Source organism: Trachurus japonicus, chromosome 13, assembly GCF_045865225.1.
Source record: "Trachurus japonicus isolate A0001 chromosome 13, Traja_1.0".
In the NCBI taxonomy this organism is placed as follows: domain Eukaryota; kingdom Metazoa; phylum Chordata; class Actinopteri; order Carangiformes; family Carangidae; genus Trachurus; species Trachurus japonicus.
In genome coordinates this window covers 19,376,501-19,404,302 of record NC_140919.1, presented here as the reverse complement: position 1 = coordinate 19,404,302, position 27,802 = coordinate 19,376,501, and the positions used below count along the sequence as shown (strand labels likewise).

The following is a 27,802-nucleotide window of genomic DNA, read 5'->3' as shown; positions in this document are numbered from 1 at the left end:
CACAAAAGATGACTCGAGACGATGTGATGCATTTCAAGAAGCAGCTGTATTCGACTATAAAGGCATTTCTAATCCAGTGTCTCTAAGCTGTTTTCTTAATATTTCAGTGTAAAAAGCCTAGATTCTATTAGAAAAAAGAAACAGTAAACCCAAAATAACATTTTATAAGAAAACAATCATTGGAAAAAAAAAAAAGGAAAAAAAAATCCCCATTCACCAGTCACTTCAATTAAAATAGAAACACCGTTTCATATTTGCTAACATTTTCCCTCAAAACAAATATATATTTTCCTTATATATATATATATTTTATCTATATATCTATATATTTATCCTCAAGGCAGTTGGTCATGGCCAAATTAATTGACCTCATCATGGCCATTTTTCATGTTTCAAAGTTAGAAAACATAGCTAGAATGGAAGAAAATGACTAGCTGAAGCACAGTGTGGGACCACTGCACTGGCCAACAAATAATATCTCATTTTGAGTTAGAGGGAATAGTCTGTCAAGGCAGTGTGGCACGCAGACACGCTACCTCAGGAACAAGTGCAATGCAAAGAGAATAAATTTCTCACACATCATAAAACTACAACGCACTCCTCTTTCACAGCACTCAAGTTGTCCATCAGATTCCCTCTGCTTGTCTCCTCTTCCTCTAACTTCTCTATCTCGCAGCAGTGAAGGCTTGTGTTGTGCTGTTTTGGTTCTTAGCCATTGCCGGGAGCTCAAAGTCCACTTGATGGAGAGACACTGCAGTAGTCAGGGAGGTGGGGCTTCTGATCCATCCTCGATTACTGTTGTTTAGTTCATCCCTCTAACTACCATCAGAGGCAATAAACTGCTAGAGGATGTCCAAGCTGAACTATTATAGCAGTGTTTGAGTTTCAACAGTAAATTGTCAACTGAGAACAAGAAAAAAAAGGATCCCAGCATGCCAGCATCTTGCTTTTACAGTAAAAATGTGACTAATACGTTGTCCCTGAATACTGAAGACTGCTCTATCAGTAAATGGTGCGTCTGATAGCAGAAGGGAGAAGACACAAGTAGCAGGACTTCTGCAGAAAAGAGGGTTATGATGAGTGTACACAATGATGAACTGGATCAGCAACTGTGGCTGTGGCTATGTGCTCTGAATTGGTTCCGATGAGTTGAGCACACACAGGACACGAGGGGACGGGACGAGACGAATGAACAGGGGAGAGATGGGATCACCGCTGCAGTAATAGTGAGTGATCATCAAAAGTGCCGGATGGCGACGTGAGGAGGTTCCCTGGGTTACCATTTACATGAAGTGAATATGCATGTTGTACACATAAGCAAGTATGCTCACGTGTGGTTGTGTGAGAGAAGAGAAAAGAGGAAAAATGTGTAGGTGAAAAAGAGAAATCCCTGGGCTACACGGGAGGGCTCAATGGAGGAGAGACCCCAACGGGCCTCAGCCTCCTCCATCTATCACATCCCTCCATTACACCTGACACTCAGCAGAACTATGTGCTTCTCTTTTGCAGCTCCTGAATAAAGGCTGTGAAAGAAAAGAAGAGACAAACATTTAGAACCTCAAGTAACATTAACGCAAAGTTATTTAAAACATTTTTTTTAAAGAGTACTCAACCTCACCTCCAATAATTTCCTCCTTGACTTTTTGTAATTCTTTTCTCACCTCCTCAAGGATTTCCTGCAGAAAAATTGATCGACAAACAATGTAAGTCATGGTGAGATGGTACTTTCAGCACTCAAGTGTGCTTACATAACTAAAAAGCCATGTTTCTCATAAAGACCTGATTACACTCTTTATTGTAGAACGTCTGTGGATATTCTCATTCATCCAGGTCATCGTTATCACTGGGCAACAATTGAATCGAAGGCAACTGGACTTGTATTTGTCTAGGAAGATGTTCGTAACGCATCAGTCGTAATGCATCGATGCGTTATGAACTGACGAAGACCCTTGGATAAGAGGCGAGACATCTTCCTAGACAAATACAAGTCCAGTTGCTTTTATTCAATTGTTGTTCAGAGATTTATTGTAGAATGTGTCTACATGTACTGCAGCAACCTGGTTTCTGTACATCTATGTATACATGCGACGGCAGGTTAATGAGTTATCTTCCCTCCCCCGACCTTATTTTGGAAGCATGGCTTTCTTATCTAAACTCTACTGACAGAGATAGCGCTGTACGGGTCTTAATTTTTTCCCCCTGGTGTGGGTGTGCATGTAATTGCCCTCATTCAGGTTCTGCTCTTTTGCTCTGATGAGAAATTCACCTGTTTCATTTTTTCTAAATCTGAGTCATCAGCTCCACCTGCATCGTTACTACTGTTGCTCGCTGGCTTCGCCCTGTAAGGAGACAAGACAGACAAATACAGACAATTTACACATGTTTCTGTCATCCACAAAAAGCCAAGAAGGTTCAGGGGACTGCGTTGACAGGGCAACCGTCAATCAAGTTCATCACCATCTCACCAGCAGAGGATTGAAGGAGCAGTAAAGAGAAAAGGTGCAGAAATGTAATGAGGGTCGCCATCTCCAAGCTCATTTACCCACCTTTCATAGCATTCATGAATGAATGCCACTGATATAAATCAAAATAAATCCAGCTGGTGTATATGACACATATGCACCAGTTGTGTTTATCCACCTTTTAACCACCACAGTTGCAAACACATGTCTTCAACTACAGTACATACATAGACAGACAAGACAAGCTAATGTTCACCACGAGAGATGACAGCACCAACCCCAGCACTCAGGAGTGACATGAAAAAATAAACGTTATTCACACTGTCAGCTTCATTTTATCGTTCCGTTTTCAGAGATTGCACACTCAGCTGGGTTCACCCGCAAGTCCCTCGGGTGCATGCCATTCTCTGATCCATTAGAGGGTGCTATCAACTGTAAAATATGCTACCTTGGTACGTAGGTTGCAGTGATGCTGCGCTAGACTGGAAAGAAAAAGAGGAGCAAGGGGAGCTAAGGTCACGACGAGTGAATGGGGCAGTATGTATACCTGAAACTTTGGGACAATGAGGGAGTGGAGTCCGTGTTCTTGGCGATGGAGTTATTCCTGTTAGTGAGACACACACACTCTTGCTCTTAGAATGGAAATGGAGGACAGTCGCACACAAAAAGCACACCTGTCCACAGGCACACATGTTCACAAAAGCACACACAGACACACACACTCTGATAGAAGACTACTCTACAGATGAGTTAAAACATGAGATGCCAGGCAGCGGTGGGGGTTACATATTTACTGACTGTGGCAGCTCAGGAATTCAGGATTACCTGGTCATGGTTGATTTTTCCCAAGGTCTTCTAATGGTGTCTGAGGGAGAGGATGCATAAATACACCAGTTATTGAAATTCATTTTGTATATCGTGTAAAAATGAATATCAGAGTGAACGTAGGTGGCCACAGATAAAAAAATGTTCACTTCTCACCGCTTTGACCTTGAGGCTCTGAATCATCCTGTGAAGAAAAGAGAGAGCGTCTGTAAAGAGTGACTCATCCTCGTATCTATTTTCTAAACTATCCACAATCTGTATTTTTTTTCTCCCGTACACAAACAATTCATTAACAACTTTGTAAAATAATTTGACAAATATCAGACGTACATTATCTTGCGTCTTCACAGGTGGCTTCTCTCCAGTGTCTGCAGCTTTCCTCCTGTGTAACAAAGGATCACCTTTAATTATACTGCTGTATACTGTACACTGCTGTTTTTGATGAGTTATACACAGTATATTATGCATTTAGGATGTGATTATTAGTCAAAGGAACCAGGACATCAATAGAAATCAAAACAACTCAATATGACAGCTGGAATAGAGTAACCCTCATTCTCTACTTTTAGAACGCATGCACTGGATATTTTATGTGACAGGGTACTTTGTGCCGTTACCCACCTTCTTGCCAAGATGGCACTCATCTCGCCCATCAGACCGCCTCCGCCTCCGCCTCCCCCTCCTCCAATAGAGGAGTTGCTGCTGCGGCTGGGGTCACCTCTGCCTATCGGAGCTGCAGGGCCCGATTCCTCCTGCTGAGGGCAGCAAATAGCAAAGAGAGTCAGACAGTCACTGAAGCCATGGTGACTCAATAGAAACTGACTCATAACTGCAGGTATTATAGCTCTGCAAATAAGAACAATTCAATGACTTTATCAGCGCAGCAGCAGAAGAGCAGTGATTGTACAGTACCTTACACTTCAAACTCCCCCACTCAGAGCTGTATCTATAAAATTGTTTTGTTTCTAACCTTTTTTTAACCAGGTAAAGCTTATTGAGATATAGACTCTCTTTCTCAAAAGCGACCTGGCCAAGAGGCAGCAAAATTACAAGTACAAGCAGTAATACAAATAACAATAGTTAAGTAAATAAAAATGAAATTATCAGGGATAGATTGAAAGAAGTGCAACTTCTGATTTAAAAACAGTGACAGAGCTCAATGCTTTCGAGTTCCTTAGTTTTAAGAATTCTAACAAAGTTATCAAAAGGGATCAGGTTGACAATCTTAATTCATCTTGCAGAGAGTTCCTCGCGGAGGGAGCAGCAAAACGAAATGCCTTTTTCCCCAGTTCTGTGAAACTGTATACACGTTACATATTCACCTTAGATACTTTGCGGAGTTTGGCTCCTGCAATGGCAGCTGCCAATCCCCCGCCACCTCCACCGCCACCAAGGGCTCCGCCTCCAGTGGGCAGGGGCGGGGCTGGCGGAGGTCCGGCGGCAGGTGGTCCAGCGGGAGGTGGTGGTCCGGCGGGAGGAGGTGGTCCAGGCGGTGGCGGGATGTTAGAGGCTGGTGGGGGTCCAGGGGGTGGAGGAGGGGCAGGTGGAGGAGGGATGCCTCCAGGGGCCATCGGTGGAGCAGGAGGAACTGGGACTAAAAAATAAATAGGGAATAAAGACCATTAGTAAGTGTGACGCTGGTGGTGCACTGACATGTGGTAAAAAAAAAAAAAAGTAACAGGTCCCACACAAAAGTCAACAGTTGAAGGCAAAAGGGTAAAAAACTGGACCGATACAGAATATCTTGAAAAAAAGGTGCTACCCAAGGGTGTTTCCTTCATAACACTATGAATCACTTGGGTTTCCCTGCACAATGTTATGTGATTTAAAGCTGGACTGGACTGTAAAGTTGTTAGATACATTTTGTTGACCGGCCCAGGTGTTTCCTGACCTGAAGCCGCTTGTCGTTCTCTCTCCAGTCTCTCTCTTTCCTGCCACTCCCGCTCTTGTCTTTCTCTCTCCTGTCGCTCCCGTTCCTGCTGTTCCAACCTCTGCTGCTCCAACCTGCGCACAAATAAACACATCTGTCAGCAGCAAATATGTGTGAATGTGTTCAAAAATAAACCAGTGGTTGGACAGGATGGATACATTAAGCTGATTAGACAGAATAATCATGACTGAGGGGCTATTGACGGCCGATGGCAGATTGTAGCCATCCCCAATTTCATGAGTGAAAGTCCTGCAGATTATTGGATTATTTATGCCACAACAATTGTTTTTGAACAACTGCTATTACAAAGAGTATTTGGCGCCTGTTTGGAGAGATAAAACCAGGATTTGTGTTCAATATACCGACTTTGATACAAAAAAAAAGGATGAGTTGGATTTCATGGCTTCTGATTAGCCTACCGCTGAAAAGTCCACAGCTGGACGTGGTGGCCTAAATTCAAGCTGCTTCTGTTTACTACTGCTCCCTTGCCTCTCCCCCAACACATCTGCCACTCACAACAGCTGTATACAGAGCATTACAGATACAACGTACTTGTGCACCCACTTGAAAAATCACACGAGGCACAGAAAAAGTCAAGAGTCGCTGTGATTTAATGCTTAGGCGAGTGAGCTAGGAGGAAATGGGGAGGGCAGGTCAGGTCTCATTTTTCTTCATTTTTCTAATCACAACATAATACTAATGAGTACTGTCATCAGAAATAAAAGCATTCATGCAAAAATATCTCCTAACACCATTATCTATGCCAGATTTCAAAGGTTTTAATGGCTCCCTCAACCTCATGATGTCAGCAGCCACTGGGGCAGTTAGGAACTTGACGGACAGTCCCTCGGACCAATCACAAAGCCTGCCCCACTGTACATATTACCTTTTAGTCTAAATGAGATTAAAAGGTTAATGCCTGGTCTATGCAGGCATGCGTGGTGTCACCACGGGAGGTCTGAATGCTAATGGAACAGATAGCTGGATGGGGCGAAGGTAGGGTTGATGCGAGAGGTGGATACCTTTGCTGGCTTTTCAACCTTTAACCTACAGGGGCTGACTGAGGGTTTAGCAGTGTCAGGCTAATGCCATCAAATCCTCTACATATGCGTGTGTGCAAAACTGTGCCAACGGGACTACTGCAAAGCCAAGACAGCTTGACTTGCTATCGATTGTTACGCAACTAAACCCAGAGGATCGTTTGCTCCGGCTGGGAATGTAAACTTCACGCGGCTTCACAGAACAGCCTAGTTGTCTAAATGGTAAAAAACACTTTTATCAAAAGAAGAAAACCTACTTGTTAAACAAACGATTAAAATTGCTTAGCTTTTGGCCATACAACAGGATCCACAATGGCATGTGGCTTAGAGTTTATTAGATTTAACAAAAAGTAAAAACAACGGTTGGTAGCATTTAGAAGCTGCCTGAAAGTACCTCCGTTGTTGTTCAACCTCTTCTGGAGATGGACCATTCGACACTGGGCGGGGGAGGGTTGCATAGCCTGCCAAAACACAACACAGAAAAACATCCTTAATACAAAAGATTAACAAAACATGGGATTAGCCATCGCTGTGAACGGGTTTAACTGCTCTTGAACAATCTCTCAGTTTATTGCTGTACAGATCTTCTCTATCCAAGCATTTGGATAGAAGATTTATTTATTTTTGCCTGCATTAGAGAGACCGACCGTGGAATACGAAATGCAACAACTGTCACTCCGCAGGAACTTGAACCATGGACTACAATGTCTTCAAGTTATAGTCTTTCATTGGACTGGGTTTGCCACACTGTACCAAAGCTACATCAGTATGGGATGAGTAGAGGTAGTTTTTTGCCTCATAATGAACTATATGAACTGAGTGAGAAAATTCTAATTGAAACTGCATGGAATAAAGTACCAATCCTGTGTCACTGCTGTGTAAAGCCAATACCCTGAGCCAGCACATACACAGCACAAAACTTGGTCTTGGTGAATCAGGGTTAGTCTTGAATGGATGAACTGGATGAAAATTTCAGGACATGTGTCGAATGAACGCACAATACATGGTGAGCAGACATGAAAAATCAAGTGAAGTGAAATTTGATTGAGAACACATTTACCTGCGTCTGCAATAGAGTTGAGCACCTCCAGAGCGTGAGCCATGCCGTTGGCAAATAGAGCAGCATCCTCCTTGCTGCCAAAGTTGAGCCCCCACACCTGCCGGGCGTCCCGCCACTGATGGAAATTGGGTGTGGCCTGATTATACTTTAGACCTCTCACGATTGGACAATTTATTACTACCTGGGGAAGAAAGAAGACGTACGATAAATACTGGGGATCCTTTTGGTAGAGGAAATCAATTTGTCACACAAATGATGACTCAGTAAATTCCAGATTTGCAGGCCAGAAGTTAAATACCCCCCCCAGGAATCCTCTGGGAGGCGGACTGCTCACTGGGAAGCTGGAAAAACTATTAAGCGAAACCCAACAAACCCACATCCCTGCTTGTGCATAAATTATCCTGGTTTGTATTCCACCCAGCAGGTGGCGTGAAGCCCATGAACCAGGAAGAAAAAAAAATGTTCTGGATTTGAGCGTTGCCTGAATGTGCTGACGCACCATTTCAGTATTTGTTTAACAGCCTCTGGATTCCACAGAGCAGACAGGAGGAGAGGAGACCCCGTCAGGGTGAATATTGGAGCGATTAACAAGCTCTGGAAAGAGAGGACAGCAAGTTCAGCTGCCACTGCAGACAGTAATGTTCCTAAACCCTCCATTACAACACTAAGACCAGGATAAAAAGGAGGAGCTTTGGTATCTTTAAGTAAAAGAAAGCAACATGTTCCAGTTAAATCATCCAGTCACACCAGGATGCATCAAAGAAATTGAAGAAAGAAGCATAATGTCGGCAAAAAGCTACTCTACATGCACACAATCAGAATAAAAGGGGAGATCATGGAAGAAGAGAGAGAATACAGCCGCTCTTCTCCCTCTCATCAGCTCCACGCTGCTCTCATTCACCAACATCCTAAACCAAGTCGCCATCAGACACAAATATAGAGTCCTTATTGGGTATCAGACTCTTCCCTAAATTGTCACAGGAAATGGTTGAACGGGCTAACTATCTCGCAGGAAACATCATCCACTTTAAGACCTGTCTCTGGGGAACATTTAGAGTCGTGAATGTTTAAAGAAGGACAGAGACACTAAAGCAGCAGGGAGAGGAGGGGGCGTAGTCAACAATTGGCCCACCCAAACTCAGTTTACCCAGCGTTTTTAATTTAGAACATTTCCCACCTTTATCTGCTGAGGACTGGCCAGTCATTATCTGGTGATACTGTCAAGGAAACCATCTTTGTTCTCCTCTTCTAATAGCAACATTGTGCCCCAAAATGAAACACTTCAAGTTCCACAAGAAATTCAGCTTTAGTGCCAAGAGTCATCCAAGCTAGTCCACAAAAGAAGCTCAGCAACAATCCAACCTGCGATGTGTATGCGTGTGCATCAATCCGTTGTAGAATAAGTCTAAGAATATTATCTTATTTTATCCTATTTTCATGACACTAAAGGATATACATTTGGACCCACACACTTTTCTTTAAAAATGTATCTTTTCTTTAGTACAATACAGTATTCTGTAATAAACACTATCAGTACCAGTAGCAGCATGGAAACACAACCTTACATACAAATGTCTGTAATGCGTCTCTTCTCTCTGAGGTAAATGAGCACAAGGCAGAATTGTTTTGGCTAAATGCCTGATAAATTACTTAAAATCACCACCGCCAGTAGTACACATCTGGTTTTGTCTTCCAGCTTCCTCAACAACATCTGCGGACCCATTCTTTTTATGTCCTCTCCTCTCTCATACCCAAAGAACAAAAAACAGTGGGAGTAACAACCAGTGCTGACAAAGCCATACGCGCAAACTGTCATGTTGAGACATTTCAGCGAGGGAGGGACAATAAATCCTGCATGCTTTTAACCTCTCTCGCTCTCCCAACTTGCGTTCTTGGCCCAGCTGAAACTGAACCCTGTTGTAAAATGTTCAGTAGGCCACCAGCTTATTATAACTGTGTCAGGAGACTGCATGTCTTGCCAGTACAGAGTTCAGTCTGTCATTTATGAATCTAAGTAAATAATTGACCAAATGAATGAGCATGAGGAATCAACAGGATTATAGAACGATTGATGATGATGACTTCTTGGGAATCACTGATAAAGTTACAGTGTATGCCAATGTTTTTCAACCTTGGGGTCGGGACCCCACGTGGGGTCACCTGAAATTCAAATGGGGTCGCCTGAAATATCTAGTAATTACTGATGAAAATATTTTTTAAATAATTATTATTCTTTTTAAAATTATGATTAAAAACACCACACACAATCTTAAACAACTGTGTTCTATACTTTCACTTTCTTGAATATAAATTGAGTTCAAATAAAATGCAGCATATAAAAATATTTGTGCTGGCCCCCCAAAAATTTGGGGTTGCCAAAAATTTGTCATGTCAAAATGGGGTCTTGAGTCAAGAAAGGTTGGGAACCACTGGTGTATGCACTATATATTGTCAACGCAGTCTCCAGACCCTAGTGTGTGTAGTATCAAATAAGACAAGTGATAATGTGGATGAATGGGAACATACAAAGATAGACCGTCTCACACCTACGTGCTTACTCATACAGCCTTAGGAGTCCACAGTCGCCCACTGGCCGCATGACAGAGACAGATAAATGAGCTACAGACAACCACATGCACTCACACTTCCAGAGGCAAAGCACAAACGCTCGCACATTTACCTGCTGGTCCGTCTGCATCTTGCGTCCCACTATCCTGAAGGCATTGGTGGAGGGGTTGTGATAGATCTGGACTCTGCTGAAGGCCTGGGGTCCAGCACCCGCCGGCAGCCACTTTTTATTGCCATCGTCGTAGATCATCACAGTGGCCCGAGCCTGGCAAATACTGGACTCACTGAAAGAGAGACGGCAAGACAGAAAGAGAATACGGTATGTTAGTTTTGCTATGAGAATTTTAGCTCAGTAATCAAGGCGTGATTCGGTCTTCTTTGAAAAGAGATACTTCACATCTTTTACTAGTATAGGCTTTAAAAAGGTGCATCAACATCGACTTGCTGCCGTTAAGAAAAAACTTATGCATAAACTGTGAAATCTCAGAGCGGAGACTTCTGGCAACTGCTGGACGAAAGTGAAGCCACAAAAACGAAACCACGCAGGCTTGTGGTAACGACTGTACACTCAGCCAACACATGTATGATCAAACAATCTTTGTGGCTGTCACCACAGGGATTTTGGTATTTCTTTCCTGGCAGCATGACTGAGAATTAATAGATACTCATGGATATATCTAGAAGATGCTGCTGACGGCGAAGGCTCATACTTCTCATCTATTTTGCCCAGTAACTGTGACCAGGCATCTCAATTAATGTTCTTTTCTTCTACAACTCCACAATATAAATCAGTTATTTTAGTAGCAATTTATGCACAATTTAATAAGATAACGCAAAACCTGCTTTTTTAAATGATAAAATAATGGTGGGCTGTGTGGATTGCAGCTGGATGGGAAGAAGCAAACACAAGGGGAGGTGAGGAGGAACTGGAGACACCGGATGGACAAACAGATCAAAAACAGTCCATTATAAACAAACCATTTTAGAGATGAGAGCCAGATCTCTGAGACAAGTCCAGCTTCGTCCCGTCTAAGAGACATTGTCACAACACAGGATGCTGACATACAGTATTGAATACTACACGCTTAGTGTTGCTAATGCTGACATTTCTGTCAAGCTGTTAGTGACAGAGAAGTACTCCAAACTTCCTGGAGATTTATCAGCACAGTAATTCAGTCAAGTGTCTTCCCATCTCTACAAAGAGGAGGATAAGAGCCACAAAGAGAAACATCATGTTTTGACACATAAACAAGAGGTGGGAAGAGAGAGACACAGAGAAAGAAAGGAGCGAAGTGAGAAAAAGATTAGATGATCCCAAAACAAGATGGGGAGGCGAGACAACAATGGAGCCTGACAAAGACAGGAAGTTGTGCCAAACTCCGCCAGCGAGGCAAAAAGCTCTGGAATCTTCCACCTGCTCCGCATCAACCCTCCAACATCAGCTCGCTTTGTATGAAGAGAGAGAAAAAACAGCCACATGTGCTCCAAGATCCGTGACAACACATTTTATTTATAGTTGCATGCGGGCAGAATCCACACAGGTTACAACACATTCTTACAATGCGCTCAGGAATGTCTGTGTGCATGCGAGTTTAGTTAATGGTGCTGGTAGCTGCAGAGTCTGTGCATGTTTGCATATGAGACACCGAGGCCTGAAGATAAAGAAATCTGTCCTTGTAGAAAAGAAACACAAATGTAGCTCATTTATTTCTTCAGCCTACACTGTATTTGACCCATTCTGATTCTGTGTGTTTCACATATAAGAAAACAACAGTGGAAAACCCTGCGCCTCATAAATACAGTTAATAGTATGTACAGACGGTGGAGGAGGACAGAGTAACAAAAGGTGGCTGGGGTGGGTTGTCAATTCCAATTTTTTAAACTACCACCACCACCACCACCACTCCCCCTCCTTATTTGCCCCCCCAGGCTCTCCCTATAGTCCCCTAATCCATCCCCTCCACCTCTCCCTCCATCTGTCCTGCCCATGATACAATCTGCTCCTTCCTGTGACACAGCACCAAAGCCACAACCTACTTCCTGCTGCCAGTGCTGCCTAATAAGGACTGCCCCAGCCTGAACAATCAATGCGCTCACACAAACACACACACACACACACACACACACACACACACACCCTATGTTTTCCTACAAGATGATAACATTTAAACCGGGTGTTTTAATTGAAAATGAGATCTTTGCTTCGCTGCTGACGATGAGGCCAACTGAACGAGAGAATAATAATAGGAAAGGTGTATGTTTTGATGAACGCAGACATGTTTACGATTCCCGTTACAAACAGTGAGCGACTTTTAGCTTGAACTGTAATCTGTCTGTATAACAGGCAAAGGGTGGTTTACAACTTCACAACACAGTGACAGAAACATGTATTACATAAACTTCAATCATCTTCCTGTGATTGTGTTTTTTTGGCACACACCGTATTATAATTGTGCCAATAGTAATGTTAGTCCAGATTTTAAGGGTAACTTTCTCCCCTCTGCTTTTTTGCCTAAACCTACAAATAAAGAGATTTAATCTTGATGTTTATTTATATCTTGCACTTTGTTATATCATAAAGGTTACAGTACTATGCATGCATTATGTAACTGTTAGATTCAACAAATTTGTGGGTATGGTTGACATTAGAGAAGATGTTTTTTGTTTTTTTTTCATAATCTGAAGTCTGTCATGGTGTATTTATGTTGTAAAAAGGTGGCTTAGTCCATGCTAAATAAATGCAGACTGATGAATTGGTCAGACTGACATGGGGACAGGAGCTTATTGCAGATGTATTGTATCTGTAAATGCCAACTCATTAAGAAAAAAAAGTAATTTACGGGGTCTTCACTAAAAATCTTTTTGCATGTTAGGCCTTTTGGTTGATATATTGTGTGTAAATCACATGTAAACATCAGTCAAGTTCTCAAAATTTCTATATTGTCTGCCGATACAAGATCAATATAAAAATTCATCTTCAAATCAAAACAGAAAAAAAAGCACATGTACCAACATCCATATTTCCCTGTACATCCAGAGCTGAGACACAAAACATCTGCTTCATTTGTGCGGATACGTTTGCAAATTATTGACTATCCTGGATAATGACAGTCATTATTGCTGTCATTGTCCTGTTGAAAATCTGCTAAATTACAACTTTTAATTCTCAGTTTGACACTGTCTGCCAAAATCTCTGTGGGTGTACAAATCTCTATTGACTGTGCATTACTTTGGATATTTGGGTTCAGTATTTGAGCTTCAGCAAACGTTAACAATGGCTCAACAGGGGGAACATGTTGACAAAAGGATACAGGAAAGATTTTTACAAGACAGATAAGGTGCACTGGACAAGGTCGGAGCCTTAATTGTGGGCTTAAAACCTTGAGCAGCCGGCCAATCGGTCCCTTGTAGCAGGTGCAAGCCTATGACTGGATGGTGCTCCAGCACTCGCTGACCTCATCTGCATCAAGCATGCTCTTGATGTGTGAGGCAGAGAGAGGGCTTATGGGAAGTGGGAGGTGACAGAGACCCAGGACTGGGAAACGGATGCATATTTAATGGCAGAGAAAGCGAGGGCTCAGGAGTGAGATTGAGCGTCTGCATTATTGATAGAACTACGGACACTGAAACTCTAAAAGTGTGCGGCACACGCGCACAAAGGAAAAGGCCACGCACACGTCCACACACCTGTCAACCTGCCAACACGTGTGTCCATGTGTTGACCCGGCCCCACTGGGTATAACCCCCCCACCCCCCCACCCCAACAGCAGAGGACTTGTGGTTAGGTTTGACTGCACTGTGTGTTAGTGCTGGAATAAACGATGGCAGGCGCGGCCATAAACAATCTGTTCCTCTCCTCCCTCGGACAAAGACCACCAGTCCTCTAGAGAGAGGACATTGACTCTAAGCTAACTAAGTGACCGGTTGACTTAAGAGGTTTTCTATTAGGCACAAATAGGTCACTGGCTGATGCTCTGGGAGGGATTTGAGTCACCAACCTTTAAAAACACCTTGGGCAAAAGGACTACAACACTTCAGCACATGAAAATGACCGGCAGGTTGATATGCAAATGCCTTGTTGTATACTCAGAAACGCGCACTCCGAAAACTCAACTCGGTCCGTCTTCGCTCGCCATTCTTCCAGCCTGACTGAGTTCCTCATTGCTCTGTGGTTCTTTGGCCAGCGAGGGGTTAACAGGAAACCGCAGTGCACGGGCCGGGGCACATGCTCTCTTGGAAATGTCTGTATAAGGCTGTGCTCTGAGAGCTTTTCCCCAAATGTGCTGGCAAGTACAGTCAAGCCCAGTGGCTCTGTCTCTTCCTCCTCCTCCTCCTCTTACCTGACCCTCCCACCACACTCATCTGCCACTCTTGACTGCTTGCTCCACTTGCCTTCTATCCAAATCAAACAATTTAACCAAGTCTAAGTCATGTGTGGAGACTGAGAGGCCTCTTGGTGACATATCCTGTACAGGTCCGTCTCACTTAATATACTGTATTTAGAGCCAAAATGAAAGGCAGACCTTTTGCACAGCCTAATAATAACAACACAGGTAAATCCCATGTTTCTTATAATGCTTCACATCATGACATAGCTTTACACAGAATGACACACGTGAAATACAGACGTTAGTCATGTTGCTGAGACGAGACAGACTGAAGTTACACAGCGATGTCTAGACACTAAGTAGAGTAATGCCATTTGTCTCCGGCTTGATGTATCTCCTCATTCGCCAGGCTTCCTTCTCCTCCTGGAGCTCATAACACCGCTATATGAAAAGGCTTCTTTTCTTTTCTTTTTTTGTCCTCACAACTCCAGCCAACTATCATTTTTTAATGATGTTCAGGCTTTTTGAGTTATTCTTGCCTTCAGGGATAAGTGTCTTTCTGTGTGGTAATCATCACGCAGCAAAAAAACACTGAAACCTACAGCAGTAGCTCATGCTGAGACGTCTGACAGTCTACTGCAGACAGAGCATTACAAACAATATAGCATCAGAACATCTGAAAAATAAGGCGAGAAACTGGTGTCATGATAAGATTAGTAAAGCTTAATGTATGCAAACTGTGATTTATTACTTCTGACGTTAAAACGTGACATCAGAACCAGACAGCAGGTGAGGCTGAGTCACTGAATAGTGTAAAACCAAACAACTTCCTCATTCTCCTTGTTAAAAACAGACCACATTTTATATACAACACTTATTAATACTGAGATAAAAGCACCAATTTAACCACCCCTCCATGATGTGTATAGAGAAAAATGTTCATACATGTTCTACTGTGTGTTCATATGTGTTTTGGATGTTATAGTCAACTGAAAAATATTTACTACTTCAGTCTATTAGCATGTTTTTTTCTCCATCTCAGTTTAAATAAATGAAACCCGAGGCTCATAACACTGAATAAGAGGATTTAGTGATAATAACTCATTCATAAGTTAAGTCTGAAACTTCCCGTTTCCAACCAGAGCACCTGAATATTTGACATATGACTAAGCTTCGAAAGTCAGACACACAAACACAGACAGAAGGGGAAAAAGGGAAGTCGCTGCACTTGTAAGAGATAACATGGGAACAACTCAGCATGTGCCAGTATGTGCATGCTACTCCTCTGTGTACAATGCAATAAAATCCCAGTTTTGTTTTCAGTCATTTCTTCTTTGCAGAAGACTAAAATATTGTTTGAGACGAGGGGGAAAAAGGGAAGTGTAAAAACCGCTTGTCAGTATACTGCTGCCTCATAACAAACACTGAACTCGGGTCATGATGGTGGCAAAGTACTTGACCTCTGATGCTGACTCGGGCATGGGGAGCCCACACAATAGGCTGTTGACGGTGGGCCCGGTCATCTGACAGCACGCTGTCCTCAAACCACCCTCGGGGCCATATGTATGGCTGTCAGTGATGTTCAGCTGGGCCCACATGACACTGGAATCAGCCTCTAAACCACATTCACCTCATGAAAACAGCATGTTTCCCATGTCGCTATTCAACGACTATCACTGACTGCATCAGTAGGTGCTAGATAAGCTTTCAAATTGCGATGGGCCGGTGCTGTTGTGAGAGACCGCTGCTGCCCCATAAATGTTAATATGTAGCTCGACGTACAGACTGTGGAATAAACGTCTGATGGATTACGAAGTGGAAGGAGAACAAAAACAAGGACACTGATCTAAATATTTCTGGGGATTCCCCTTGGAAATGATCCTATATGATGCAAACAGAGAAGTTTTTCCTTTATTGAAATATTGAACATTTTACAAGTATAATTGACCTACAACAGGAAATAAAAGCAGAACTAGTTACTCGCAATAGCCTTTTAGAGGATGAAGTCAAATACATTATCTATGTGATACGATTAACTTTATAGAGAAAACACTTTTTGAAAAGCAACAATCCAACTGTCACTTCGGTAAAGGTTTAATAAAACCTGAAAGAAGGGAGAGGGCTGGGAGAGTAGACCTCCTTTCTGCTAACTTCACTCCCTCTTTCTTTGTCCTCTTCCTCATGCCTGTTTCTCCTCACACAGGTCCCAGCATGCTGCTCCAAGCTCACAATTTGACACTCACACTCGCTGTAGGCTACAGCTTTCTGCCTTCCCGTGTCAGACAGCCACACAGACACAGGCACCCAGGCTATAACTCCTTGACTCAATTTTTGTTTTTTTGTCTGAACACCGTCAGGCGTACGCAGCTCTACCGAGAAAACCCCTCGGCGTTCTTTCAGCACTGACTCAGCTCTGCCTGGCAGCGTTTATAGAGGATTGTGGGAAAAGTTGAAAGGACGAACTTTCATTTTGTTGACCACTTCCAAGGGTTGAAATGAATTCCTTCCTGCTTCTGAGGCAGCGCTGGATACGTGTGTGTGTGTGTGTGTGTGTGTGTGTGTGTGTGTGTGTGTGTGTGTGTGTGTGTGTGTGTGTGTGTGTGTGTGAGGAGGAGGGGGACACGACTGGCACACTTAATGCCCATATTTGGAACCATCTCACCTCTGTCCTCCTCACTGAGCTCAATTCCTTTTACAGGTTGGAGCACATCCTCCTCAGCTCGGGCTAAGGAGGAGGCAGACGTGCTTCTCTGGAGAGAGACTCTCAGCTGCCCTGACATGCAACTCTCTTTGCCTTCGCACTGAAGAAAGAAAGGACACCTTCACTCAACTCACCAGAGCCCATTGTTGTGGGGTAAAGACAGAGTTGAGAGAAGGAAGAAAGAGAAGGCAACACCTTAATCACATTTCCTGCTTCTCATTGATATCGAGACGGAGGAGTGTGTGGTGTGCAGACTTTGACCTTACATTAGCCCGCTTTGCAGATAGTGGCCACTTAGATAATCCTCCTCCTGGCCCTGCCAATTTTTGGCCGGCTTGCATTCCATCCACTCTGCGCTGTGTGCTGCCTCTTTCCAAAAGCCGCCTACAGTATGATGCACGACAACAAAGCTAATCATCCAGCAATCATCAGCAGGACACCAAGTTTATGACAGAAAACACCGTGTAATAAAGAGTGCGCAATAAAGACGGCCACAATTCACTTTTTCTTCTCACATGTGAAAGCTTTGCCCCCCCGAGGCCTGATACTTCTGAAAACTGAACCTCAACACTAACACACACACACACACACATAACAAAACACAATGAAAAAGGGGGGCATAAAATACTGTGAAAAGGTTTGGGGTACAGCAACTATCTTTAAATCCAAATTACAAAAATGCAAAACATTGTCTGGTTCTACTTCTCAAATGCAAGATTTGTTTCTTTTCTTTGCCATATTCGACAGTACTAACACTATAGTATATTTATTTAGGGGTCTGCACTGCTGACTAAACAAAATAACCAATTTGTATACAGATTTATAGGTGGAACAATTAAACAATAAAAAACTGAGAGAACATTTGTCAGATTGCTCAATAATGAATACAATCCTTAGTTGCAGCCCTGAAGTTTTGATTCTTATTCATTGCATGGTACCATCAGGAAGGCATCCGATTGGTCCAGCATTCATTCAGCGCCATGACAACGAGCCCAAACATACAGTAGGAGTCATAAAGAATTATCTTCAGCGACAAGAAGAACAAGGAGTGCCGCAACAGATGGCGTGACCCCCGCAGAGCTCTGATCACAACATCATGGAGTCGGTCTGGGATTACATGAAGAGACGAGAGGACACTTGACACAGCCGGGGTACCGAGGAGAACTGCTGCTGGTTTAAGGCAAAGGAGTAGTCACAGCCAGTGCTGAATTTATTTAGGTTTCTGTGTGTTTACTAAAAAGTTCTTATGAAGCGGGCATATATATATTAATGATATAAACGGCACTATTTTTTGAAAGCATCCTCATTTCTACTGCTGTAAACCCCGAGCTTACTACACTGTGCCCTCCATACGGTTTGGGACAAAGACATGTTTCTTTGTTATGTCGCTCTGTCCAACAAAAATGTAATTTAGTTTATTTGATAGGGACAGTGCAGGTTAACATAATAACACTTCCACTCGTTACAAACAAGCCAATGTGACTGATGTTCTGCATACAGAGATTATAGCTAATGCTAATTTAAAAATCAAGCAATTGAGACATAATTAAAGTGCATATTCCAGACTTTAATTCAAGGGTATTTCCATACATTTCTGTTTCATCTTATTGAAATTACAACACTTTTATGCACAGACACTCATTTCATTTCAGGCCGATCGGGTGACTGGGATGGACAGCTTTTTGTCTTAACTTTGAAAAACTCCTGTGCTGTCTTAGCAGTTTGTTTGGGATCGTTATGTTGAAAGAATGAATTGTGCTCAATGAAAATTCATGTGCCTGTACTTTTTCAGGCCATACATGCTCAAGCCGCGACACCTTTTTCACAGATGAAGTGATAAGCTTCAATAGTGGGTGGTTCCCTTTTGTTTCTATATTTTGCTCTTGCCATCAGTACGACAGATTTACAGAACTCTGCTGGCTCCTTCAGGTACTTTTTCACAATCTGCCGTCCTGTTTAACAGTTCACAACTTGCAGTGATCAGTTGGACAGACATTTAAAGCAGAAGGAAGTGATATATTTGTGTTAATATAAGTCTTAAATAGTTATATCTTCCGACAGCAATCACTTACATAGAGCGTTTGGACCGAAACACGGGTCTGTCAGTCACTCTGCTCTGCTCTGAGCCGAGGAGAAAACATTTATCGTATCCTACAGTTTTTATCCAATGAGGAGAGAGAACGGCATGCAGGGCTGTGTGTGCAGCCAAGGGACGCCGTTAATGTGGTGACGTAGGGACGAGGACTGTTATGGTGCGTTCAAGGAAACTCGTAACTCGTGTTTTTCCGACCTGTGAAGTCATACCAGTTCGATCTGGTACGAGTTCACGGGTCGGAAGTTACGAGTGGCCGTTATAGTGCACTTTCACAGGTAAAACAGGTCGGAAAAACACGAGTGGGTTGCCTGAAACGCTACAAAGTCGTAAGTTGTGACTTAATTTACGGTTTCAAAAGCCTACCTGGAACGCAGCATTAGCCAAAACGACCGGATCGCTTACTTCTGCTTTAAGGATTTTTCTTTTAAGGGTAAAGTGCCCTCAGCAGTGGAGGTCTTCCTTGGCCTCCCACTCCCTTTCTCATTAATCAGCATAACATTAAACTCTTTCTTCCACACAGTTCAGTTTGGTAATGTTAAAGTTTTCCTGATCCAATGGTTTTATTCTTGCTTTTCTTTCTCAATAGCGCCTTTGACTTTCATTGGTACAGCTCTTGTTCTCATGTTGAACAATGGCAACTACAGACTCCAAAAGGTGTTTGAAAGCTTAGAAGCAGACCTGGGTATCTCACGGCTACACTAATGAAGCACCAGTGTTATTATAAACACCTGCACATGGCCAGTATTCACCTCTGACTGAAGAACAAGAAGAAAGTCCTCTACAGACAACTCAGTGGGCCTCTAAATCAAGCTCCTAAACTGAACTTGTAGTATTCAGACAGAGCAGACTGCTGGGAAAGAGGAAATGCTGTGAGGTTCATGGAGGTTCAAGCAAAAACGGTCTCTGTAACAAAACTGTGTGCATTGCTATTAATACAGAAAAAAAGGTATGCAGAGAATGGCTTGGTCTTCAACAGAAGCAGGTTCTTCTATCAAGCCTTCATCTTTCTGTATAATAATAAACCTTTAGCTCACATCTGGTCAAACACTAATACCCTTCATTACTGCCCACAGTGTAAGTGGTGCCTAATGATAGCGTAAGGACACTGTTGTACAACAGACCAGTACAGCAGTTACTGGTTATCAATACTGTTTTATCTCATGCAGCCTTTGTGTATCATCACCATAAGTGGAGTTAAGATCCGTGGACCTGAGTACAAGGAATCGTTAAGATGGCTGACAGCATAAAGCAGTTTTTATACTAACTGGCATCCATTACACTCCATTAAGCTGTGGACCCCTTTATGAACCCAATGTATCTTTGTAGCCATTAGTAGTGCTGACCATACAATATATCACTACTGCATTTCTCCACGCAGCGAGCTTTGGTTTCACTACGATGTTAGACCCTGGCTCTCCATCATCCGGGGATGATGTCACTCTTGTCTGGCTACTGCTGAAAAGACCACAGGGTTTGCAGATGTGCTTTTAACTTCATTTCATCCACTCTAAAGCTCTGCTTGATTTCACACTGATGGTGGTTTGATCTTTCCCGGAAGAGAAGTCAAAACGTTGACTACAGAAACTTAAAAAAGGGACATACATTTATTTTTCAGCAAATTTTACATGTCTAGTTGACTCCACTGAGTTTATTTCCACTGGTTAGAGAAAACAATTATACAATCAGGCAGGTTTATATTATAGATGGGATGAAGAATGGTGATCAGCAATATCATCATCCATGATCTTTTTTCCTATGTACCTTGTTGCATCCATTGAAAATAGCATCAGAAAATTGGCAACAAGTTTGCAGAGGTCAAGATATCGGTCTACGTCTACCAACAGATAAAATAGCCTACTCTTAAATCTCTAAAAATGTTAACTGTAACTCGTCCTACAACCACTACAGCCTCTTCCTGCTGTCAGCTGGACAGATACGCCACTTGCTTCTCATTGTTCAGATTATTTTCTTCAATTCAATTAATTGTTTGGTCTACAAAATGTCACAAAGACATGAAAAATGTCATTTGTATCCTCTCTCAGCCCAAGTACATGCATTCATATTACTTGTATTTTTCAAACGCCAACTGTGGAAAAAAGGATCTATTCATTGAAATAATAATAATGAGAGAATCTGAATTTATCAGTGTTGCAGCTTTAGACTAAACCGCCCCAACCCCAGCATGAAAATGAGTAAAAATGAGGACACTGTCTGCTTGAATGAATGAAGTGAAACAATTGAGTCGGAGTGTCAGATCAATATATTCTGCCTGTAACTAAACTCTATGAATTGTAATCTCAGTGCCATGGAGGATGAGAGACAGCCAAATAACAGGCAATTCCTATGTTTATGTGGACAACAGAAATATTTACTTCCTGTTTTCCAGCTTTTCCAGCCACAACTTAGATCATTACTTAAGAGCAAGGTTACGTGGAAAGACGAGCTCTACCCAACAAGATGATTTGTTTGATATCTCTGGTTGCATTAGACCAGTCAGCGAGCTCTGCTTATCCTAATCCTAACTGCTTAGAGCAATATTGAAAATGTACTCACAACCGATGTAGAATAATGGTTTGCCAATGCACCATTTACTGAATTAACCATATGCAAGCTCGGCGCACCATCTGTTAATGTCATCTGTGAGAAGGCTGGAATTTCAGTGTCTGGAAAATTTATAACACAATAGCTCAGGATTGTTTTTATTTTCAAACAACTTATTTAAAATAAACCATTGTTGTTTGTTTTGTGAGGTACTGAAAGTAAAAAACGCCCACGATCTTTTCCTAGTTTGCTTCTTTTGCCTAAACAAGTCAAATGGAATATGTTCCATTTACAAAGATATAGAACTGAAATCCTCTCATGTAGGCAACCGGATGGTGAGAGATTGAGAGTTGACATAAGCTTAATGGATGACTTGTTTATTTGCTCTATATCACACTGTACATATTGATGAGATTGCATGACAGAGAACTGTATCCACATTATTCAGTGCAAGCAATTTACACAGTTTTTCCCACTTCACTTGCTGTGACAAAAGTTTAAACACAAGTTTCAAAACACCAAGATCACGGAGCGAACAGCTGCTTAGTATTGGCGATACGGGTCTACTGTGCTTGTTAGGGCAAAGGTTACGTTAAAAATAAGTGATCACAGAAACAAACAATACCATACAGAGAGAACATAACAGCCTAAAGGCACAATTTATGAAAAAAAAAACATCGGCCACCACCAAGGAAACTGGATTTGTCACCAAGTAGACAATGGAAGGTTTTGTATGTTGAGCAACTCCTGTAGCAAAGCGTCTAATCCAAGAGGCAGGCTGGCATAATGGCCTATTTATGAGTATGAGAAGTGGGAGGACCAAGAGGGGTATAATTGTTTCAGGGGAGGGGGTAGCAGTGATTGGGTGTTGTGAGGGACAAACTCACAAGGCAGAACCATTTTAATAATGGAGTGTGCAAAGTGATGGGAGCACACAGGCTTTGTGATCATTTGGATACACCGTCACACCAACTGCACGACGACGCGCTGAGGAGTCTCCTGAAGGGCACATCAACATGCAACTCTTTATGATGCATGAAATAAAGCCATTACTCTTAATCCATTATAGATAAGAGTTCCCACAAGCACAGCACCCCCCCGGAAACGCCCCAAATTGTTATTGCTTCTGGGACGCAGGCTTAATTGTGAATATTACCATGAGTTTGGTTGAAAAATAAATTAGAAATGGCTGCTAATGTTCACCATAAAATGTGCGCAGGATGTCTACAGATTATTATGGTACAACAACAACAGTGTGTCAGTCTGGCTAAGAACAATGTAGTTTTACAGAGCTCAAGCTGAATGAATGGTACCGATTCTAAAGGACGCAAGCATTACTTTTGATAAATATTTTCAATTTTCAAATTGATTTTAGGGAGGAGTAGAGATTGCACACAAGCTTAAAGACTACTGCCACTGACATCAGACTTTAAAGGGAAACAAAAGAATTGTGCAAGAGATTAAAAGAACAAGTGGAGACATGTAAAATCAGCATCAACGCACCAGGCGCAAAGTGTTTTTAACATTACACAACAACACGGCTTGAATATGTAGCTAACGCAACACCAGTGAGATTCATCCTGTTATCCTTACATGGACAGACGCAATATAATATTGCTAAATTCCTTAAATGACGGCTACTGGCCTGTTGGGACATGAGGTCAAGAAGTAGAACATTAGAGGAAGATATGACAGCAAAACTGCTAAAGATCACTGTTCGAGCTGCATTCCTCTCCAGTTACTGCCGAGGCAGAAAAAAAAAAAAAAGCTGGAGCCGAGACACAAAGGAGACTGAGGGGGAGGCCATTTCCTTGCTTTTAAGGCTGATCAATAATAAGCTTCATGCAGGAGGAGTGTGAGGAGAACAGTGGAGAAACCAAGTTTGGCGTCGCCTCCAGGCATGTAGAGCTTCTAAACTGAGCACAGGGAACTCCTTAGACTGCAAACAGCGTGTTAAGCAGATGCATTACACCTGTCTGCATGTGTATGCTCCCATCATGTGCTTTAATACTTGACCCCCCCCCCCCTCCCCCCCTCCCCCCCTCCCTCACCTCACCCCCAATCCCCTCCAGGGCAGCCATACTGCTGGTGTCAGATATGACAGGTCTTTTAATCACAGAGACCCAGTCAGTGAGTCACATCGGGAGATGGGAGTCACTTCTCTCTCTCACAACAGCAGTGAATCATCATGCAGATGGATTCGCTTTGAGGATACCAACCAACAGATGAGCAGCACGCCACGCAGCAGATTGGTCAGTGGAGATTCCAGCACTATGGTTTCTACTTTCTACCGACTAAAGCTGCTGTGCATTACTGAACCATTTTCTCAACTGGGTCAAACTGCTGAACTTTTGACCAACTGACTGCACTTCTGTGTCAACATTTACATTCCACAGAGAGAAATGACAATGAACATGAGTTGGTGCTGCATTCCAGTCTTCACCTATTATACAAGGTGACATGAACTGTTTGGGCCACAATGGAGGGCCCAGCAGGAGCAATATCCATTTAGAGTTAAGGACTGCAATGGCCGAGCCAGATGCTACCCAGCGACTGCTATAGGAAACAGAGGCAGGATGAAATCTAAATGGAGATATAAATGCTCTCAACTTCAATGTTTGTTTTTGGTGCTGTCCAATTGCTGCTGTGGTTTATTTATGGAAGGGGAAATGTTTTTTGAGTGTAGCTGAGCAATTTGACAATAAAGCAGTCTGCTTATCTATTTCTATGATGTGTAATAATTTTATTATACACCATAGAAGCAGAACAGTATGCTGTCTGTCTGTGATCTGTGTGTATGTGTCTGACAACACCTCAGGTATACCATGGAGTAGGCCTATAACAACAAGAAAAACAAATGCTGTTTACTTTTTATCAAACTGCCTGTCTATTGTGTAAAGTCTATTAACACAATAGTCTTTGCTAATTGCTGCATTAGCTTAACTAATGGCCTCATTATCAGGGTATGTTTCATGCACAGCTGTGACTGTGGCAGGATTTCAGGTGCTTCAAGTGCCTCCACTTCCTCCTCCAATCAAAGATACAGTGCAGAAGAATGTGAAAAACAAATACAAAGCTCGGACCAACCCATGTGCCTGAGACTGAGTCGAGATATATTATTACCTTTAGGAGCAGCGCAGTGAGCAAGAGATAAAGAACTAGTCACACAGGTTATCGGCCCTGCACCACCGCACTTCACTGCACCTCAAGGTCCACAATGAAACTCACACTTGTCAAGCTTTAAGAATTACAAAGTTGATCCTTGACACAAGTGCTTTGCTGCTCTGTTTAAATGTGAAGGAGTGAGGCGGGAGGGGGGAAAGAATCAGCCTGGAGAAAGCCCAGCCAGCAGCGGTGGCTTCAAAGCATGTAATTGCCAACTGCACAGGCTGTGACAGGATGTGGAATTCGTGGACATGAAATTTCCACACAACAATTTTTGTTCACTGTGTGTAAAAAACCTCTACACTCCCAGAGGGAGAAAAATAGTAGTCGAGGGGATGAGCTGAACGTGTTGTTTCTGGTGTGCATGACATGATATAAACAGCACATGCATTTTGGGGCGCAGCAAAGTGGATGAGTGCATTTGAGTGGGACACCATGCATGATACCCTCACTTCAAACCTTAGTTATAAACACAGTAGCCTAGTTTAGATATCATGGTTAATTTTTTTTTTTTTTGCACAATGGTGGTGTCACAGTTTGGATCCATGCACAACAACAGTGAGGTGGAGCAAAACAAAGGATTCAACATGGAGTGTTTGAAACAGATACAAAAGTATGTTGTTGTCATCTGACCTGCTGAACTACCCCTACTTGTGAATGTTTTCCTGAAGCCAGCCACACTTGAACAGGTAGGACTAGGCTCTCTCGTCACACACCAGTACATTTTTATAAAACACACACGACCATGAAGTTAATCACTTGCAAAGGCCACTAATTACAACAAAAAAATAGCTAATAATAACAAAAACATGCCACAAAATCCCATCATGCGCGTCCCTGTGGTTCAAACCACCACCACAAAAGCCACAGACGAGTTGTTTCTGGACGAGAAACGCGTTTTTATGTGTTGGGAACATGTGAGTTAGGGGGGCAAATAAAGTACGGCAGGCCCCAGAGAGGTGTTTCAGGGTCAGCATTTACCAGTCGCCTTTGTGAAAACTAGTAGCCGAAAACACCAAAATGTAGTCTGGAAAACACAATGAAGGTGAAGGGATTTGTGCCGCTTTACCCACCTCATTGTTCGGCCAGAGTGGAGATCCTCTCCTCGTAGGCAAGTTTGGCTGACTTCAGAGCTGAAGCCCGGCTTTATAAAAAAAAAAAAAAAGTCAAACCGGTGAAGTTTAATTTAAGGATAAAAATAAAAATAAAAAAAATAACGAGGAATATCGGCTACAAAAGAAAGCGCATCTACACCCGCAAACGGGGTAGCCACCACCAGCGGGATAAAGAAGCACACCTCGACGATTTCCTGGTTGTGTGGAGCGGGAGAGGAGGAGGAGGAGGAGGAGGAAAGGAGGAGGAGGAGGAGGGGGCAGAGAGTAGATACAGTAGTGGAGCGGGCTTGTCAACTCCAATCACTATCCCACATTTGTATCTACGAGCAAAAAAAAAGAAGCCGAGGAGAAGGGGAGCTCCAGCGGGGGGAAAAACAGGCGAAATAACAGCACTTCTTCTCTTGTCACACTTTCAGCCGGTTTATCGCTCTCTTTCTGGAGATTAAACCCCCCCGTATGCCTGCGTCGGACTTTTTTTTTTCCTCCGCTCCCTCCCTCGGTTGGTCGGTCGGTCTGTCGGTAGGTTTGTGCAAATTCATTGGAGTCTGGCCCAACCCGCCAGCTTCCAAGTAGGCTACAATCCTGCGATGCGTTAAGGTCCGCCTCGGAAAAAGGGAAACCCTCCAACTCAACAATGCGAGCATTTTTGATTTTCAGTTACTTTTGTTGTGATTTATTTTTAGAGGAACTGAAAGTAGCAAACATTATGTTTAATTGTAAGATTAACTAAATAGTATAGCACTGTATGTTTATAAGTAGGCCTACTTGAATATAGGCGACTGCACTTCAATACTTTTTTAATGAAACATTATCTGTAGCCACTCATTACTGAATATGGATTATGATATGTATTGCATTGATTTATAATAAATAATCCAAATGTATATAAAATTGTAGAAACAAGTTTTACCTCCACCATCTGTAACTCCTCTCTCGTACATTAATGTATCACCAACAACAATCAAATCACTGCTGTCTGATGCTTTGTTTTTATTTTTGCTACATGCAGTATATTCATAATATTGCTTCTGTACTTCTGCTGAAGCAGAGTTATAAATGCAAGACTAGAAAAACTTTTTTTTTGGTATTTTTACTTCTTTTGCCACTGTTGACAACAAAATAGCCTACTCAAATGGGTAGAGTGTCACTCTTAGATTATTGCTGATCTGGAGTTGTAGCCTACCTATGACCTCTTAATAATAATAATAATAGCCTAATAACAGTAGCCTAAGCATAGCTTACTAAAACATAAATTAATTACTCACTCATGAATAAGCTCCTCCTCTTGTTGTAATTTGGGGGATTTTAATGCTTGGTAATGTGGTTATGAGGATTTTGGGAACTTTATCTGCTTAAACTCTTTTAAACCCAACTCAATTTCATGAGCCACAACCTCAGACCTCTTCCTTGACTGGGATGTATGCAAATACATTTGTTAATGTGTTACTCCACTTGTGCCAAAATGGTCATCTGAACCATCTGAACCAGTGCCCAGTTTTGCTCACGATACTAGGAACAGCTAAACATGCTCTGGTTGCCTACCTCGCCCATATGTTTAATACATCAAGGCATCAGAATAGCTAGCTTGGACCCAAGATCTGTAACCACAGGGCTAACACACACACACACACACACACACACACACACACACACACACACGCTTGATATCAATAACATGACTGCCATGTGCACAATCCCCACACACATTTGGACAAATTGGAGTATCACAGAAATATCCCATATTCCAATAGCACCTGAAGGTAGCATCTCATCCAACCAGAGGCCTAGCCAAGCCCTCCACCTCGCCCTGCTGGCTGCTGCTGGGGTTCAAAACTTCAGGCTTCTATTAGCTACTGTGGCTTTTGTGGTCACTCTATAGATAGACTTTCTGTAGCAGTAAATGAGCACCGTTCCTGGAATAAAAAAGCTAAATAGAAAAATAAACAAGCAGAGCTTTTATTCAGAAGATAGA

At 42.5% G+C, this 27,802-nt stretch overlaps 1 protein-coding gene across 3 annotated transcripts; it reads right to left on the bottom strand.

Annotated features, from left to right (window-relative positions):
• Nucleotides 1-27: 27 nt before the first annotated feature.
• Nucleotides 28-26,052, bottom strand: vaspb (vasodilator stimulated phosphoprotein b). 3 transcript variants are annotated; one of them, XM_085795194.1, is made up of 14 exons: nt 25,789-26,052; nt 9,998-10,169; nt 7,318-7,498; nt 6,652-6,718; nt 5,179-5,291; nt 4,610-4,881; nt 3,909-4,042; nt 3,618-3,669; nt 3,444-3,471; nt 3,288-3,327; nt 3,010-3,066; nt 2,267-2,339; nt 1,619-1,676; nt 28-1,523 (listed from the first exon to the last, which is right to left on the bottom strand). In XM_085795194.1, the coding sequence occupies exons 1-14, from the start codon at nt 25,791-25,793 to the stop codon at nt 1,489-1,491; spliced, it is 1,287 nt and encodes a 428-aa protein (XP_085651320.1). In that variant the 5' UTR covers nt 25,794-26,052; the 3' UTR covers nt 28-1,488. The 3 variants fall into 3 exon arrangements, with proteins under 3 accessions (XP_085651320.1, XP_085651321.1, XP_085651322.1); XM_085795195.1 differs by having other exon boundaries at nt 5,179-5,276; XM_085795196.1 differs by lacking the exon at nt 3,010-3,066.
• Between the last annotated feature and the right edge of the window lie 1,750 nt (nt 26,053-27,802).

Excerpts from the sequence above, each read along its gene's own strand:
- vaspb (XM_085795194.1), bottom strand. Across the intron at positions 3,472-3,617 it reads CTGTGAAGACGCAAGATAAT|GATGATTCAGAGCCTCAAGG; the intron begins GTACGTCTGATA and ends TTTTCTTCACAG. Across the intron at positions 3,067-3,287 it reads GAAAAATCAACCATGACCAG|GAATAACTCCATCGCCAAGA; the intron begins GTAATCCTGAAT and ends TCTCACTAACAG.